The sequence below is a fragment of the Nuphar pumila genome, chromosome 5 (genome assembly GCF_984573655.1).
Source record: "Nuphar pumila chromosome 5, dmNupPumi1.hap1.1, whole genome shotgun sequence".
Taxonomy (NCBI): Eukaryota; Viridiplantae; Streptophyta; class Magnoliopsida; order Nymphaeales; family Nymphaeaceae; genus Nuphar; species Nuphar pumila.
The window spans coordinates 127,697,611-127,716,689 of NC_143253.1; the positions used below are offsets into that span (position 1 = coordinate 127,697,611).

General features: G+C 38.8%; 2 protein-coding genes across 2 annotated transcripts; both read right to left on the reverse strand.

Moving 5' to 3' along the window:
- Window positions 1-209: 209 nt before the first annotated feature.
- On the reverse strand, window positions 210-2,507 carry LOC149838633 (rubisco accumulation factor 1.2, chloroplastic-like). Its single transcript, XM_090008287.1, has 2 exons — window positions 2,373-2,507; window positions 210-920 (listed from the first exon to the last, which is right to left on the reverse strand). Exons 1-2 carry the CDS (start codon window positions 2,505-2,507, stop codon window positions 210-212), a joined length of 846 nt encoding a protein of 281 aa, XP_089864413.1.
- A 1,393-nt stretch (window positions 2,508-3,900) lies between these two features.
- LOC149838634 (4-hydroxy-3-methylbut-2-enyl diphosphate reductase, chloroplastic-like) lies at window positions 3,901-12,375 on the reverse strand. Its single transcript, XM_090006713.1, has 10 exons — window positions 12,015-12,375; window positions 11,157-11,353; window positions 10,329-10,508; window positions 10,076-10,207; window positions 9,878-9,952; window positions 9,685-9,790; window positions 9,463-9,557; window positions 6,883-7,068; window positions 6,694-6,780; window positions 3,901-4,083 (listed from the first exon to the last, which is right to left on the reverse strand). Exons 1-10 carry the CDS (start codon window positions 12,256-12,258, stop codon window positions 4,018-4,020), a joined length of 1,368 nt encoding a protein of 455 aa, XP_089862839.1. The 5' UTR covers window positions 12,259-12,375; the 3' UTR covers window positions 3,901-4,017.
- Window positions 12,376-19,079: the final 6,704 nt, after the last annotated feature.

Sequence of the window (19,079 nt, forward strand, 5' to 3'; positions counted from 1 at the left end):
CGGGTCGACCCGCCTAACCTGTTTATTAAACGGGTCGTGTTCGTGTTAGGGGTATGCCAACCCGTTTAATAAACGGGTTAGGAGGGCGGATCAATCTGTTTACACGAACCATTCTACCCGCAACCCGTTTATATATATATATATATATATATATATATATATATATATATATATATATATATTAACTTCTCTAACCCTAAGTCACCCACCTAACTCCTTCTTAACCAGCCGCAACCGACCCGATTGCCACCCCTACCACCAACCCACCATTCCCGGCCGCGTTCGCCGCCACCGTCTCCCAACCCGGCAACAACTGCAGCACCATCCATCTCCGCCACCCCGTCGATGCCGAAAACTTCTTCCGCTCTGCACTCCGGAGCCGTGGCCACCTCCTCCGACGTGGCCTTGCAGACCGACAGCACCACCACCGACGTTGCTTCTGCGGCCTCGCCGACTTTCAATCTCACCACCGGCACCCAGACCTGCTCCTTCTCTGGCTCCCCTTCGCCGCCGGCATCTCCCTTCATCTCCTCCCTGATCCTCTCCTTTGCTTTGGCGGTCTCCCCGGCCTCTGCGGCGAGCTCCAGCACCTTCACGACGGTGGGACTCCCCTGGTTCTCTCTGCTCTGCCGGAGGTACATGAAGGCGAGGCAATCTCCGGCGGAGGACAGGGAGAAGGCGTCCCATCGACGGCGGGGGAAGTCCTTGATGGCATGGGCGAGCTCGCGGGCGGCCCTGGCATCGAGGTTGCCATCGATGATGTAGCGGGCGACGTTGACCCTCTGGCGGTTGGAGAGGAGGCGTAGCTCGTAGAGGATGTCGGGGCCTCCGATGGCAGAGTCGAAGGAGGCGACGACGTCGGCGGGGAGGCCAGAGGAGAGGAGGGAGAGTGGCACCCGAGAGGCAACCACCAGGCGGTTCTACTCGACGCCTGTGATGCCGGTGGACTCCTCGATGGAGGAAGGGGAGAGGCCATCGCGGCCGAGGCGGTCACGGAGCGTGCAAAGGCGATCGTCGGTGGACTCGAGAGAGGCGAATTGGGAGGAAAGGGGAGCAGCAGGAGGGTGGTAGAAAGGTTGGTATAGCTCGTCAGTGGGGGAGGAAGAAGAGGTGGCCGACGGGGGGATGATGGTGCGATTTGTATGGTGGTGGTGGCGGTGGCGGTGGCGGTGGCGGAGGGAGGAAGGCAGAAGGCGAGATGAGGAGGAAGAGCATGGTTTTGTGGGGAGGAGAGAGAAAGGCTGTGCTTTTACCCAATTTGCAGAAAAAAAAGTATAATATGTATTTTTTTGTGTTTCTAATTGTGTTATTTGGGTTAGACAGGTTATTCGTGTCTATGTTATCGGGTGGACCCGTTTAATAAACGGGTTGCTGTGTCGTGTAATCGGGTCGTGTCGACTCGACCCGTTTATTAAACGGGTTAACCGTGTTGTGTCAGGTTACCCGTTTAATAAATGAGTTGTATTCGTGTTTGCCACATCCAACCCGTTTAATAAACGGGTCGGGTTTCTGTTGAGATATTCTGACTCGCCAACCCCAAGTTGTGGGTTTTCCTAATTCTGTACTTGCTCCGATTCACAGCCTCATCTTAGAAATAACCGTAAGATGAAAATTTTGAATTTGGTTTCTAGTGGTAAGAACTGGCTTTATTTTATTTTATAAATTTATTTTATGAACTAGTAAGGGTTTTGATCCTTTTACACATAGTTGTTTTTCGCAGTTGTGTTTGGCATGATCAATTTAGGAGGAAACGGCACTTGGATCATGACATAAATTTTTAAATCTTGAATATTTATGATATTTATAAAAAATTCACACCATTCATTTTCAAACCTTATAAAAACCTCCCTGCACATAAGAATTGAATGATGCCAGAGTCTATTTTTACAAAATCAAACACCTAGAACGTATGCTCAGATTCGAGAAAAAAAAAACTTCAAAAGCCCAGTAAACAGTGGTAGGTACAGATCAAACATATGGTTCTAACTCTCTGTAAATATCCTTTTGGAATTGGGGTTGGCAAGGTTGTTAAATGCGATGAGGCTAAGCGAGGCGCTGAGCCTGTTATGAAGCGAGGCATAAGCCTCGAGGCGTTGAAGCGTAAGCTTCATGATCAAAATAATAAAATATAGAATATTAATAAAAATATAGAATATTAATAAAATAATAAAAATTTTAAATAAAAACTACTAATAAACCATAGTATAAAATAAATTGTGTCATGCAAGAGGACCCTTCTTCCCCTTATCATCCCAAACCACATCACCGCAGCCATCCTCTCGAGGCTTCCCGTGAGTTCCCTCCTCAGATTCAGGCTGGTTTGCAGAGGTTGGTGCTCCCTAATCGACTCCAAAGACTTTGTGGAGACCCACCTCCTTCGGACTAAGCAGAATCAGGAGCCCTCTTTTGTCATTGAAATGGACGAGGAACTCCGTTTCTTCGATACCAACAATCCACTCTTCGCGTGGAGAAGGAAACACTTTGGCAGCCCATTCCGACGCCACCATCAAGCGAGATTTACGGTGATTGCCCCTCCATCTTATCCTGGTGCGACGGCATCTGCTGTTTGGGAAGCGACCCCTCCCTCGTAACCCCATCAAGTCCCCGAATTTATCAGATCATCAACCCAGCCACGTGAAGGAGCATAAGGCTTCTGAAATCTGGACTGGCCCATCCGAAATTCTGCCAAATTGTTCAAGACTCTGCCTCCGGCATGTATAAGTTGCTCCTCATCGAATCCATGGGCGCTCGTTTCAGGTGCGAGATCTTCATCATTGGCGCCGACGTCTCGTGGCGAGAGCTCGACAGAGCGTATGGAGTGTATGATCCGTTCCGGTCGTTGTTCGCGAGGCCTTCTGTTAATGGAGCTGTTCACTAGCAAAATGATCATCAAATAACTAGCACCAACCTGATGCATATGCCTTAGAAGCGAGGTGTGTTTCAACTTGAGGTGTGCGCTTCACGTGAGTGAAAAGTGCGTTTCAAGCCTGAAACGCTTCACTGCAACGCCTCAATGCCTTGAGCGTGCGCTTCGCCTCTGAGGCGTACTCTTCAGGTATTGAGGCCTCTCACAACACTGGGGGTTGGAACTTTTAGGATTTCTTGAGAACTGAGTTTTATTTCTCCCTTTTTTTCTTTGACGGGATTTATATTTCTCCATTGTTTTAGTGGATTTCGGCTGCTCTTTCACCCGTGGACACGAACCTAAATGATGAACCACGTAAACCTTCCGCCTCTGTTTTTTCTCCTATTATCTTGTGATTTGCTTCATTTTGCTTGTGGGTCTCATAAACTCCTAACGGGTAAGCACACTCTAGTAATCGAAAGATGTAACTCCTCATTCTAAACCCCTTTTGGAAATTAATCTCTCCAAAACTAATCGCCACAACAGTCCAAGCGGTATGCCTACAAGAGCCCCGGCCTTCATGGCTAGGGCACGACCATGGTTTGTCACTTTGACATGGGATGACCACCTTTCAAAACCCACGAGGAGCGTCCTTTGACCCTTCAACCACATTCACGAGCTCTCTCTCTCTCTCTCTCTCTCTCTCTCTCTCTCTCTCTGACACATGCACACGCGTGTCATGCATAGCATGGCAATCCAGTGGCAAATACTCAAGGAAATGCAACCCACGAACGCTTGATGGTGATCATTCCAGAGTTCTTTCTAGTGAATACCAAGAATTCTATTTGTAATGCATTTTGGTTTCATAAAACCTTCAACTGCGGATGCTAGATGATTTTTTTTTCTTTTTCACATGCTTGGATTAAACCAATATGGACCCTTTCACCTTTTCTCCAATTTCTTTTTTCCACTTCCTATTCGTTTCCACCTACAATGCTTCGACTCAGTAAATTCTCTCCTTGCTACTCTTATAATACATTCTGGCCAATACAAAGTTTGCGGTGGAATGTCAGCCAGAGAGATTTTAATTAGCAATTAAGCATTCTTACAGCAAGCTCTGGCTTCTTGCATGGTATCTTCTTCTTACAATGGTGTTTGTGCAGCCACGAACCTTAAACCAATTGCAAGGATTCTTCTCGTTTAAGCTTAAATACCTTGTTAAGAACATCCTCCACTACCTGTCCCACAATAACAGGTGACTTGGTAAGACAAAAATAATCCACAGGCAGAAGTAACCAACTAAAAAATGTGGACAAAGTTATTAAAGTTTTGGAATGAAGGTGTAGGAGAAAAGATCCGCACACAGACTGAATAGTTCATATGGTGTGTATCTGATAGAATCTCTAAACAACTTGTGCACATCCTCAAGGCTGCACATGCACATGCCCATGTACAAATATACAAAAACCATGCAACTATATACTTCTTCTATCTGCTACATAGAAATATCAATTTATATTTATCAATAAACTATATGTTACTCATTTTCACCTTTATTTATACTCTAGCTTTCTCAGGGAGAAAATAAAAGATCATTTCCAACTTGAGTTAATATTCAATTGGAATCTCTAAACAACTTGTGCACATCCTCAAGGCTGCACATGCACATGCCCATGTACAAATATACAAAAACCATGCAACTATATACTTCTTCTATCTGCTACATAGAAATATCAATTTATATTTATCAATAAACTATATGTTACTCATTTTCACCTTTATTTATACTCTAGTTTTCTCAGGGAGAAAATAAAAGATCATTTCCAACTTGAGTTAATATTCAATTGGTTGAATTTAAAGATCAAAGATCAAATAATCCAAGCATACATGGTTTCGGAAATCATGATCTTCCTCTTGTAGCAACAATATGAATTAGTGGAAAAATAGTGGTGAATTTGTTGACTACATAAGCCATTTTATAATCATATCCAACAGCTACTCCAAATTAACATTGATTGGCAGAAAGGAAATATGGCCAAAGATTCCGTCTTATCCTCAATAATCATGACATTCTAGATGTGGTGATGCTACAATACACTGGGACTGGCTAACACCTCAAACAGAACATCGGGTTAGTTGTTGGTCACTGGTTACAGATATGAGTGGAGAACCCCGTAGCTATGTTCATACAAGCATCATGGCTAAGGTTCAGCTCCATGAACTGCTATTGGGAGTTTGATATATTTTACCTTCTCCAAAATAGAATTTTACTTGTACAAATCTTATCATGTGTTCATGACTTCATGTGACAACTTCGTTCATCCATTTTTGTAGTAGTTCACAGAAACATTTCATCTATTAGAAGCACATGATTTATTTCTTCCCACTTGTCATCAACATGATCAACATCAAGTCTATCTAAGCACATGGGGTCAGCTCCACAAGTCTTGTTTCTCAGTATTCTACGATCATTCATATCTCTTCTTACAGCATCCTCTAAGCCTTAATGGCCTTCCTCTTCTAATTTTTTTCTTTTTGGTTTTGTAGTGTCAACAATGCTTTCCAGTGCTCTAATGTACCTTTTCCCCAGTAAACGCTACAATTTTATATATACCTGATGCCCATCAAATCGGAAAAGTCAGTTGTAGGAAGCCTGCAAGTACCCAAATTTGAATTTGGTCATCAGCTACATTGTGGAAGAGAGGCAAACTATTATGAGTATAGGACTACAGCTGAGCATCAAGCCTGCCTTCTACTGGGTAAGTTCCTTGCAATTACTATTATGCTATGACCTTGGTTCTCCTTTTACTACACAGATGATTGCAGCAGCAAGAACTCTGAAGAACACTATAAGAGCCCAAGTGTTTCAAGAGCAAATAAACATATGAATATAGCTTGGAATCATTATCTTGTTACATATGTAGAATAGTTGCATACAACAGTTTGACGGTGGCTCATTATCATGTTGGGAAGAAAGAAGAAAAAAGATTGTCCAACTGATGTGATCATAAATAAGATTTAGGCACATTACTATAGTTGGGGTAGCAGGCATCCTATGTTGCTCCTAACTTCGGATGCTTTAAATTTCCTTTGTAACATACATGGAAGGGCAACATCCTCATGGTTATCAATAACTCCATACACAAGGGTGATCAGTACTCTTGGGCATAGTTATCAATAACACCCTCATAGTTTTCACTTCTTTTTGCAAGGGTGACCGACAATCATTTCTTTTCAGGATGTACATCAATGAGGGATGACCAGTTATCTAAATGGGCAGTCATATTAATCTATGCCATGAAAGAAACCGCTCATAAAACAAAGATTCACCCTCAGAAAATTGAGATAGACAACTTGGTTACAAAAATGTATTGAATTGTTTTATATGTAAACTACAGGTACCAGGCTTCATGTGCAAATCAAATTTCTGTAGATATAAGCATGAATGCCTATAGTAAAAAAAATAACAAGGTTTATGAATGAATTATTTATTTCATATCTAGGCTGTGCATAACATACTTTATGTAGAAATTTTTTCAGATATGAGAACTTAATCCACCCAAAAGCTGATGCATTTCTGCATATCATTGTCATACCCGGTTTTGGCAAATTCAAGTGACAACCCATCACGATGTTGAACTGGCATTAGTCATGAGAATAAATCCTCATCCAGAGCTCAACAATGCCACCTCAAGAATCCAACAAATATTCTTACAGGAATTTTCTAGCTTAATTGCAAGGTCCTGATAACTGTTCAAATACTAAAGTTTGAATATCTAATGAAATCCAACACAAAAAGGAATTAGGTATATGCATAAGCAGATATATTCATGTTAAATGAGATTTACCTTATCAGGAGTAGAAGCACCGGAGGTAACACCTATTATGACAGGGCCATCTGGTAACCAGTTTTCTTTCTCAACCAGTTCTCCATGCTACAACAATGATTTGACAAACATTGCAAGAAAATGATTGAGAGTAAATCAAAGAGAAAAAATGAGCGAGAGAGAGAAGGTTGGAGGATGGGGGTTACTTACGCTCAATTTGTAAGTTATCTTGTTTCCTGGACCTATTCGCTGTTCACTATCAATCCAATAAGATGGAATGCCCTTATCTTCTACAATTTCTTGAAGATGTGACGTATTGCTAGAATTCCATCCACCAACCACCAAAATGAGATCAAGTTTCTTGTTCACAAGGTTATACATTGCATCTTGTCGGTCCTGAACATAGAGTGTAAGTTTGTCATCAGTGCTTTACAAATATTGACTCGTTAGCTTCTACTTTGAAAAGAAAATGACATGATTCCTTTGGCCATCATTATTTAAAAATAACAACTGGATCTTTCCATATCTCAACCCCACCATGCCAAAACCTAAGAGCACCATATAAATTATTTTCGATTTGTTTGGCAAGAAACTTGATAGACAGTAATTACTATAATTTGGTTTAGGAAATGAAAAGAAACGTATTCAAACTTGATCCCATTTAGATTAACTGGTATTGAAGAAAAAAATGGAGGTAAATATTTTGACTCATTAAGAGCACTCTCATTGAAGGTGAAGTAAATTTTTAATATGAGAACTCGGTAGTTGCAAATTCAAGAACTACATAAAGCTTAAGCACACGATTCCTTTTCTAATGGAAGTTAATGAATGCACAAGCAAAATAAGAACTTCAAAGGAGGTTATCTATTCAAGTAGTCTTGCTGCCTCTGCATGCTTAACCTAGAAATCATTGTAGGATGTGCCTGTTGTTAGGATGGCTTTAAATCTTTTTTATGATTTGAAAAATGATAAGATGGTTTTGTGAGGTCATGTAAAAAATAATAGTCTACTACTCTACAGGTAGGATCAGAAGCAACACCTATACAACATGGTCATAAAAAATAGCAACAAGCACATAAAAAACATAAAACAAGTGACCAAAAGTAAATAAATTGATAAACATGCTAGCCCACTAAAGCATCACACACTAAAGTAGCCTGCATTCTAATTCCAGGAAAGCAGATTGTGGAAACAAAAGGGCCTAAGTTGTACAAGAAATTATAAGGAAACTAGGCTTTTGGGCCATGCACAAAATTGCTTCAAACCCAAAGATTGCTCATTCCTATTTGAATGCATAATCATACTAATATCATCAATTTAGAAACCAATTCTGGCTTTTCGTTAAAAACATCATAGAGGTATAGAGAAAAGAGGAACCCTGAATGAAGAAACAGAGATACAGAGACTTGGAAGAAAAACTCGACCTGATTGATGTCTGTGTAACCTTGATAAGAAAATAATGTTCTATAGAATCAAACCTCTGTGACTTGAGGAATGAGAAAGGGAAAGAAAGAAAAGGAATTGCTAATCAAATTTTTAAACAAAGATTGATTTTTGAACCATGGTCCTCTATGGCAAAAAGAAAAAGATGAAGTGAACTTATACAATTAATTTTATCAAAATCAGAAAGCACTACATGAAGTCTCCCATTTCTTCTGTTCCACTCCTCTCTACTGCATATAGTTTTTGAATCAATTTTCTTTAACATGAACCAATAATACATTCCATTTCTTCCCAAATACCTACCGAGGAACGGCCTGAATTATATCGCAAGTTGACAGGTTAGTGAGAGCTCACCTATGTAGTCAAGTATTCTTTTAATCAGGGAACTTTCTGAAGGTCTACAAAGAAATTGCCTCTTGGTTTGAACCACCTTTTCAAGAATCTAGATTACAGGCTACTTCGGAATGTGATGGTTTTAGCACAGAAAATCCATGTATTCAGTTCAATTTGTTAAGGACCTAAAGGAGACTTGGTCATAAAAATGCAGCAACAATGACTGAGAGCCTAAACATATGATTTTGAGAGAATTCTCCCTATGAAATCATGTATATAGTAAAACGAATTAAATAAATGTTTGCTTCACTGTTTGTTTTTAAAAAAAAATGTTTGCTTCATTATGGAGTACAGGAAAGCATCGAAAGAAAAGAAAAAAAGGAAGTAGGCTTTGCACATTCACATGAAAGTAGCTATAAAAAAAGAAATGCAATACAATGTAATTTCCAGTTAACTGGATTTCTAAGTATGTGAGCACTCAACAGTCTTTGTAGGACTAACTTAAAAAAGCTCAGCTTAAAACAACCATCATAGGACCTCCTCAAGGTGCTTACTATTACAGCCAGTTTTTCCTTCCACACATGAAAATCAACAAGTCTTCACCTCTATTTCTGATATCCATGAAAACAACTCAACAGAAGGAAGTAATATAGGTTATCTACAATAGGAACTACAAAACTCTGCCCAGCAAGCATCTGTTGTTATTTACCTTCCATTTAAAGCAGATAATCCTCTAGAAGCATACTGCTTATTCTGAAAGGGCACATGCTAAAGACCCGTGAGGGAAGAAGATGAAGTATGAACAGTCAAGTCTTGCAGATTCACAAAACTGTGAACATGCACTTCATGGGAAGATATTCTTACCAGTCAGCAAGCCAGCAATCAGAAATGACATTTTAAAATAACAAATAATGGATGATTGAGAATGTCCAAAAAACAGAAAGCTTCCTTCAGTTGCATGGCACAGAAAATCGGATATCATGGTCAACACGATGAAAGGCAAGACAACAATACCTGAGTAGCATCACAAATAGTATTGAAACTCATAAAATGGTTGTTGATGTTTTCAACTCCATATTTGCGCATCATAACCTTCTCAAACAGCTTCCCTGGAAGACAGAATGCCAATGAAATTAAATATTAAATAAATCACCAAAATCACAAGGGCAGGTGCTGAAGAGTCTAAGAATGGAAAAGGAGATGAATGATGTCATCCCAAGTGCAGTACAGACTCACCAATTTCTTCAGTTTCTCCTTTGAGCATAGTTGTCTGATTAGCAAGGCCTACTCTGCATAGGTCAATCTCTGGATCAAATCCAGGAGATACTGCATTTTTGAATTTCTGAAAGCATATAAACCGTTATTATTACCACCGAAGTTACAAGTGAATGCTCCAGTAAGTCAACTGAAAGGAATCAGCAATCATCACCTCCATGAATTCTTCTCTCGTTCCACTTGATCCATCAAGTTTTCCATTAAGGATATAATCACCAACATACATTGCCTGGTTCATAACATACAATTTAGCAGATTTAGATATTCAGAATGTGAAACACTGACCATATTAAATATAGAAGGACCAAACCGTAGAGAAAAGTAACATGAACAGATACCACCGGACATATACCTCTTTCATATTCTTCACAATGATGAAAGTACCAGCAAAAGATGCGGTTGCAACTGTCTCTTCATGATTGTATTTACCATGAATAATTGAAGTGTACTCCCCCTTTTTGTGCTTCTCAACTATGTTCCATACCTAAGCATGGAATTAGAACATCACTAACTCGTTATTGCTATAAGAAACACAAAAGGAAAAAATGGAAACAATGAAGAGATTTTTTTATCAGGCCTATGATATTGATCACGGTTGTAATTACCTTTGACACCCAGGGGCAGGTTGTGTCAACTATTTGAACATTTTTCTTGCTCAATGTCAACATCTCCTCAACAGCAGCTCCAAAAGCAGGCAAAATTACCACATCTCCCTTTTCAACAACATCAAATTTCTTGCTCCCATTCTCAATAGGAATATTCTGAACCTCCATCTCCTCTAACCTCTACAAGATGACACGAAAGTATATTTATATAAGGTACCATCCAAGGTAAATATTTTTATGGAGGTTGAAAAGAAAAATTACACGACCTATGCCACCAGTTTCAAACTCTGGTGTGTGTTAATAAGGTTCTGACCATTTATTTGAAAGCAAAACTTGTTGGGAAGCCTTGAAAGGAAATAAATGCATACTATTACATGCTGCAGCAGTAGAAGGACCACCACAACAATTTGACTATTTCTATTTCTACTGCATTGAACAGCTGAACCGCGATGTTACTGAACAAAAAATGCCTTTGTGGGAAGGATTATTTTGCTTTTTGTTTTTCTTTCTAGTTTTCCCTGGGTCGTCTAGAACAACAATGTATAAAAAATTACACGTCATTAGGTGTCTATGGATGCGAAACAGCAGCTGGCGAAAATAAAAAAGGGATTATTTGATGGCAATCAGTTAGCGATGCTCATAAAGAAACATGACCAAATTATCTAAACATCATAAGTTTGTTCAGTGATAAGGGAAAAACAGGCAAGCATGTAGTAGAAAAAAAATCTACAGAATATGAATTTTAACCAAACAAAGTCCTTGGCAAAGGAAAAGAAGAAAATGAAAGTATTTCAGCTACCAAGAGTTACAAATTTTGGGCTTTTAGACCTTGTTCACTGTGGGGTTGTGAATAATTTCGTTGGTGATCCAAATCCTCTCCACAGGAAACTGCTTTCTGGCTTCATATGCGATCTGAACTGCTCGTTCAACTCCCCAGCAAAATCCATACGATTGCGCCAACTTGACGGTCACATCACCCCATGTGTATTCATAATCATTCTTCTTCAGCGTCTCTATGACGTCGCCTAACATGATCCCATGGAATTAAAAAGCGTGAAAAAAGAAATTTATATATGCACCAGAAGAGTCATGATAGCCCACATACTGGCAAAACAATCCCTCCAAAGAAAAAAAAATGAACATTCCAACAAAGTGCAAGCTTTAAAAAAAACTCTGGCTCAATTGGAAATAAATATCAAAACCACCAACAAATGAAAATTATAGCGGTTAATTCAGATATATAACATAAAAAAGATCACATGTTTAAATTCCCAACTGAGAATATGGAATCGAAGAGAATTCGACCCTACAGAAAGATGAAACTCGCATGCAACGATCTACTTATTTCTAACAAACAAAATTCCGCAAATTATTCATACGCCTAATCCAAATTTATCCAAGCAAATAATCAAAAACTTATTCCAGAAACAATATCACAGAACTCCAAGAAATCATCAAATTCACCATTATTCCATGCATCCAAGAGACGACGGTCATCGAAATCCTTGCGAATCCATCAAATCTCACCACGAGAGACCTTTAAGTGCTCGATCGAGAACAAGAAGACGAGGCAGACTCTGAATCGTTCTACGATTTAAAGAAAGAACAACAGAGAGAGAGAGAGAGAGAGAGAGAGAGAGAGAGAGAGAGAGAGAGAGAGAGAGAGAGAGAGAGAGAGAGACTCACTCATGTACTCCTGGTTCATCAACTCCATGGTCTCCTCCTTGAGCCCGAACCCCTTCCGATTGTAGTTCTTGCTCCTCGTCAGGTTCTTCCTGAAAACCTTGGCGTCGAAGTCGGGGTCTCTGCCGCACCGGACGGCGAAGAACCGCCGTCCGTCGCCGGACCTGTGCCGGAATCCGGCGACGGCGAGCGAGAGGGATGGCTCTGGGCGAACCAGGACGCCCTTGACTGACAGGCAGACGGCCATCTCCTTTCTGCCTCAGACGACGCTCACTGCAACTCCTCCCTTCTTCTTCTTCTTTCTACCTTTCGGTTTCTCTCTCGCTGCTTAGCCTTGAGCGTTGCTCGCACGGTATTTATCCTCTCGGCGGAGTCCGGAAGGGTTTGTCGTTATCGGCTCATCGTTTTGTGGTTTTGCTGCTTTGATGGTGAAACGCTAGTGAAGATTTGCCACTGGATTTTGTTCGCTGGAGACTGATGTAGTGCGGCTGCATCTCATTTTATATGTCTCATCACGCACTACGCACATATAGGGTGTCAACGGGCCTGATTTACCGGACCCGACCCGAACCAAATCCTATAGGGTCCGGGTATGGAGATAAATAAGAAGACCCTATTAAGACCTGTGTCCGGACCCAAAGATCCGATTAATACATGGACCCTGGTATAGTTTGTAAAATTTTATACCAGATCCGGACGCTACCCGAGTTTTGATCAAGACCCTCAATTTTTCAATGTAAAAATGATAAAAAATATGGTTTTACTGGGTGTGGTCCGGGGTTTGGTTCATGTAGTTCTTATTAGGTCCAGGTATGATTTTTCTTATAATGGACCCGATTAAACCCAGGTCCGGACCCTGTATCATACCCAAAAACCAGGTCCAAGTCTGTTTCCAATTGTGTCCGGACCAAACCCGACCCGTTGACACCCCTGCGCACACATAGAAAGTGGTCCGATTGGTTACTTGAAAAAAAAAAGTAGGATATGGGTCGGTTCAGGCTTGACCCGATGCTGTATCGGTTGTGAATAATGGTCTGGATCTGGATACATATGCGACTCAGATTTCATAATGAAACTGCGAATCCAGTTAGGTTCTGAAATGTGGAGTATTGGACCCACCTAAAATGTGTTAAACCTATTACTTTTATGCGGGAGATGTGGAATGGATAGAGTTAGTTCTGATTCTTACCCAGATCCACTTACTTTTGCTTGCCCATTTCATCCATGATCTGAATAGACCCGTCCATCCATGATCTAAATTAAAACATTGCAATTTTATCGAGAGATTTATGTCTTTATCCACCAAAAAAAAAGGCGGATTTTATACTTTGATATATTCTTAAATTTTTTATTTTCTTAGATGTTTTTTATTATCCTGGCAATCTTTTCTGATAAAAACACGATGAATAAATAAATAAAAAATCAATTGCCCAAGAGAAATACAACCATTTAATTGATGTTTAATTTTTTTTTATTTTTTACCATGAACCAAAATATGCAAATGAATTGCAATAGATTTTCGTTTAGTTAATGGAATAGGTAATGACAAATTTTAGCTTAAACATTAAAAGATTTTCTTTTTCTTGATGGATTAGATAGGAGTTCATTAATTAATGCAACATACCAACATATTACTTCAAACAAACACACACGATAAAATGGAATTCGGTGGTAAAGCACGTACGTCCATTACAGGAGGTTCTCACACACAACTCTCGGTGTGAATTTCCAATAAATAGAGCTAGAGTACTGTTCTTCCTCTTTCAAGTCTCATAGATTGACCTATTTTCACTTACAGAGAAAAAGTAGATTTTCATATTGGGAAGTTCAAACATTTGAACCTGTGATCCTAAATGTGTTGTTTTTCTGCTGTAATCATTTTCTGCTTTTAGCTTCATCTCCGACTTATGTCTCTCTTATATGTGTTTCTGCAGGGTCAGGGATTTGGGTAGGTTCGGAGGAAAGAGTGATACATACAGTTTTGGACTGTTTGTAATTGGAGTGTACTTTTAATAGTGTAAGGTTGCTTATAGGATGATGTGAGGCATTCTTTACCATGGCTATTTTTTCTTGTAAATGCAATTAATTAGTTAAACTTTGTTGCTATAGTTTCAGGCCAAGCATATTTAGTTGCAGAATGAGCTGGGAGAGTTAAAAATATTGCCCCATATATATGTCCCATGAAAGTGTACATATCATGAGCAATGGCCTGAACACTGTGAATAGCAGTCCCAATAACTTGCTGACAGCATCACTCATTGCAGTTGCTGATGAGATTTTGTATGGTCTTTGGCATCTGCATAATATTAATTTGGTTAATCCTGTTGAGAAAACAACCTTTTCTCTATGGTGAAAAACAATGGAAGCAATATATATATATATATATATATATATATATATATATATATATATATATATATCAACAGAAATTAAAGAAACACACAAGATTTATGTAGTTTCTTCAAACTAGCGTACGTTGAGATTCACATTTAATGTGGAAGACGAAATGCCATCTACAAATCGCTATGAAGCTGAAGCGCCAACCACAAATCGCTATTCAGCTGAAGCGCCATCACACAAATCGCTATGCTGTTGAATCATCATTCACAAATCGCTATTCAGCTGAAACATCATCTCACAAATCGTTATTCAACTGAATCACCATCTCACAAATCGCTATTTAGCTAAATACATAAATCGACCTTGAGACAATCAAAAGTCGTTCTTGGGAAACCCTCTGCAATAATGAATATGCGTGGTTCCAATGAGCATGCCAATAAATATTAGTTAACAAAAGTTCTTATACAGTAAATAGATGGGTCCCACAAAGGAGGAAACCCCAACAATTCTTCCCTTCCCGACTTATGTGGAGGTTTCGACCATTCCTACCAAGAGTCGACACTTCTCATGCTTGTCTTTAAGCAATGCCTTAGTCAACATATCTGAAGTATTATCATTAGTGTGAACTTTCTCAAGATATAACAGTTTATCATTCAAGACATCACGAATCCAATAGTATCTCACATCAATATGTTTCGATCTTGAATGAACTGAGAAATTCTTGCTCAAGTGAATTGCACTCTGACTATCATAATGAAGAATATACCTTTCTTGTTTTAATCCTAACTCTTGTAAGAATTTCTTTATCCATAGTAATTCCTTACTTGCTTCTATGATGTCGATGAACTCAGCTTTTATGATGAAAAGAGTTACATATTTCTGTAATCTCGATTGCCATGCAACTGCTCTCCCTGCAAAAGTAATCAAATACCCAGAAGTAGATTTTCTACTATCGGCATCATCAGCCATATCAGAATCTGTAAACTCATCAAGAATAGGTTCACCTTTTTCAAAACACAAACTCATATTTGAAGTGTCCTGAAGATACCTCAGAATCTATTTCACTGCTGCCCAGTGTTCTTTCCCCGAATTTGACAGAAATTGACTAACAACCTCAACTGCATGAACAATATCCGGTCGAGTACAAACCATGACATATATCAAAGAACCAACTGCTGAAGCATAGAGAATTTTTTGTATCTCATTTTCTTCCTCATCACTTGTAGGATATTGACTTGAGCTAAGTTTGAAATGGCTTGCAAGTGAACAATTAACATGCTTTGTTTTGTCCATATTGAACCTCTCAAGAACCTTTTTAATATAATTCTCTTGTGATAACTAGATCAGCCCATGTGATCTGTCATGAACAATTCTCATCCCAAGAATTTGTCTTGCTGGACCTAAGTCCTTCATGGCAAAAAGACTTACTCAGTTTTAACTTCAGCTTGTTGATCTTGCTTATGTCTTGGCCCACAATTAGCATATCATCAACATAAAGCAAAAGAATAGTGAAATTACCATCTAAATTTTTTTTCATAAACGCACAATGATCTGTGGTGGATCTTGAATATCTATGCTCAGTCATGAAAGATTCAAATTTTCTGTACCACTGTCTTGGCGCTTGCTTCAATCCATACAAGCTCTTCTTCAGTTTGCAAACCAACTGATCATTACCCTTATCAATGAAACCCTCAGGTTGCTCCATATAAATTTCTTCTTCTAGGTCACCATGCAAAAATACAGTCTTTACATCAAGTTGTTCAACTTCTAAATTCATACTTGCAACTATACCAAGTATAGTTTAGATGGAGGACATCTTCACAACTAGTGAGAAGATTTCATCAAAATCAATTTTCTTCTTCTGACCAAAACCTTTCACAACAAGTCGTGCCTTGAATATAAGTTGAGAGTTGTTCCCATCATTCTTTTGCCTGAAAACCCATTTGTTTTTCAAAATCTTCTTCACTTTAGGTGGTTTCACCAAAACATAGGTGTGATTCTCATGGAATGACTTCATTTCCTCTTTCATCGCCTTAAACCACTCAGTTTTGTTTTCATGCTCCAAAACTTCTTTATAAGTCTCTAGCTCTCCTTGATTTGTTATCATCACGTACTCATGTGAAGAGTATTTTCTAAAAGGTTGTTTCTCTCTGGTAGATCTCCTTAACGGTGACTGTAGAGATGACTCTTGGGGTAACTGCTCCCCCTTAATCTTTAGCTGAATATTTCCTTCATCTACATTATCGTGAGATGCTTGCATCTCCTCAATGATATCATGAACAATAGGTGAATCAAGAGAATCCAAGTCAACAAGATCTCCAGTGCTAGACTCAGTCGTCTCAAGCTTGTCAATGTCTTCAATGGTTTGATTTTCCAAGAAAACAACAGCTCAGCTTCTGACAACCCTTTTATCAATTGGATCATATAACCTGTTGCCAAATTCTTCATGCCCATAGCCAAGAAATATGCACTGCTTTGCTTTAGGATCAAGCTTTGACCTCTCATCCTTTGGAATATAAACAAAAGCTTTGCAGTCGAATACTCTCAAGTGATCATAGGATACTTTCTTCTCTGTCCAAACTTTCTCTGGAACATCGTCATTCAACGAAATAGAAGATGACAAATTGATAAGATCAACTGTTGTCCTTATTGCCTCACCCCAAAAGGATCTTGGCAATTTAGAATGTGACAACAAATATCTGACTCTCTCAAGAATAGTGCGATTCATTCTCTATGCAACCTCATTTTGTTGAGGTATCTTTTTAACTGTTTTTTCATGCCTGATGTCATGATTGATGCAATACTGATCAAATGGCCCAATGTATTCACCACCATTATCCGAGCCAATACATTTCAATTGTCTTCAAGTTTCTCTTTCAACCATGACTTGAAAATGCTCAAATATACCTAGAACTTGATCTTTAGTTTTTAGTGTATAAGCCCAAACTTTTCTAAAATGATCATCAATAAAAGTAACAAAATGTAATGTACCACCAAGTGTCTTAATCTTTAAAGGACCACATACATCAGAATGTACCAAATCTAGAACATGAGATTTTCTAGATGCAATATTTTTACGGAATGATACTCTATTTTGTTTACCATGAAAGCAATGAGCACATGTTTTCAAAGATATACCTTTTATTCCAGCTAGAAGCTCTTTCTTGAACAAAACTTGCAATCCCTTCTCATTCATATGCCCGAGCCTTTTATGTTATAGATCGGTGAATGAGTCATTCTCCACAGCATTCACAACACCCTTGCAAATCTTTGCTTGCATAATATAAAAAGAGCAAGTCTTTTTTCCTTTTGCTAATACTAGAGAACCTTTGGATAACTTCCACCTTCCATCACTGAAATTGTTGTTGTAGCCTTCATCATCCAACTTTCCAAGACAGATTAAATTTAGTCGAATATCTGGTATATGCCTCACATCTTTAAGCAACAATTTGTAGCCAATATTTGTTTTCAAGCAAATGTCACCTATATAGATAATTTTTGACACATCTTTATTTCCTATTCAAACATTTTCAAAATTACCTTGCGAGTAAGAAGTAAAGAAATCAGCCCACGAGGTAACATGAAATGAAGCTCCAGAATCAATTACCCAATTTGTCTATTGTCCAATCAAATTAATGCTAGTATCATCATAGATAATCCTAACTTCACCATCTGTGACTGCAGTTGTATTATTTTGCTTTGCCTCTAATTTTTTCTCTTTGTTCTGCTATTTGAACTTGAGTTTTCTGTATTCCCGTTTCATGTGCCCTTTCTTGTGACAATAATAACACTCAACGTCTTTCTTTGAACTCGAGCTTGAACGACCTCTCGATTTGTCACATTTGTGCGGAGCCCTACTCTTACTCCTACCTCTCCTTCGATTTTCCATCATAAGAGCTTCGGAGTGAGAAGGATCTGATGGTTTTCTTCTTGTCTCTTCATTCAATAGACTGCTGGTAACTTAGCTCATTATTATCATTCCATCAGGTGCAGAGTTACTAACTGTAACCACTAAGTTTTTTCAACTTTCAAGAAGTGAACTAAGAAGTAACAAAGTTTGCAACACATCATCAAAGGTAATTTTTATGGTGGCCAACTGATTCACAATGCTCTTAATCTCATTCAAATATTCTGCAATAGAAGTGCCCTCTTTATATTTAAGATTCACAAGCTTTCGACATAAAAAAGCTTTGTTTACTATCGTCTTTCTATCATAAAGACTCTCCAATTTGATCCAAAGATCATGTGCTGAATTTTTAGTAGAGACATGAAAAACATTATCATCAATTCATTGTCGAATGAAACCGACTGCTTTTTGGTCTAGCTTTTTTCACTCATCATCTTTCATTTCTTCTGGTTTGCCGCTTTCACCCTCTATGAGTCCGTCCAAATCTTTACAAACTAAAAGATCTTCCATTTTTGTTTTTCAAGTCATCCAATTTGTGTTATTCAAACTAATCATACGTCCAACATTACTTTTCATAATTTTCACACACAAAATATAACGAATCAAAACTGGATTAACCTTGCTCTGATACCAGATGTTGAGAAAACAACCTTTCTCTCAAGTTAAAAACAATGGAAGCAATATATATATATATATATCAATAGAAATTAAAGAAACACACATGATTGGCATGGTTCCTTCAAACTGAGGTATGTCCACGACGACCGATAGGTCAGTTCCTTTCACTATCTTCAAACAGATTTTACAAAGTGGCCAAAAGG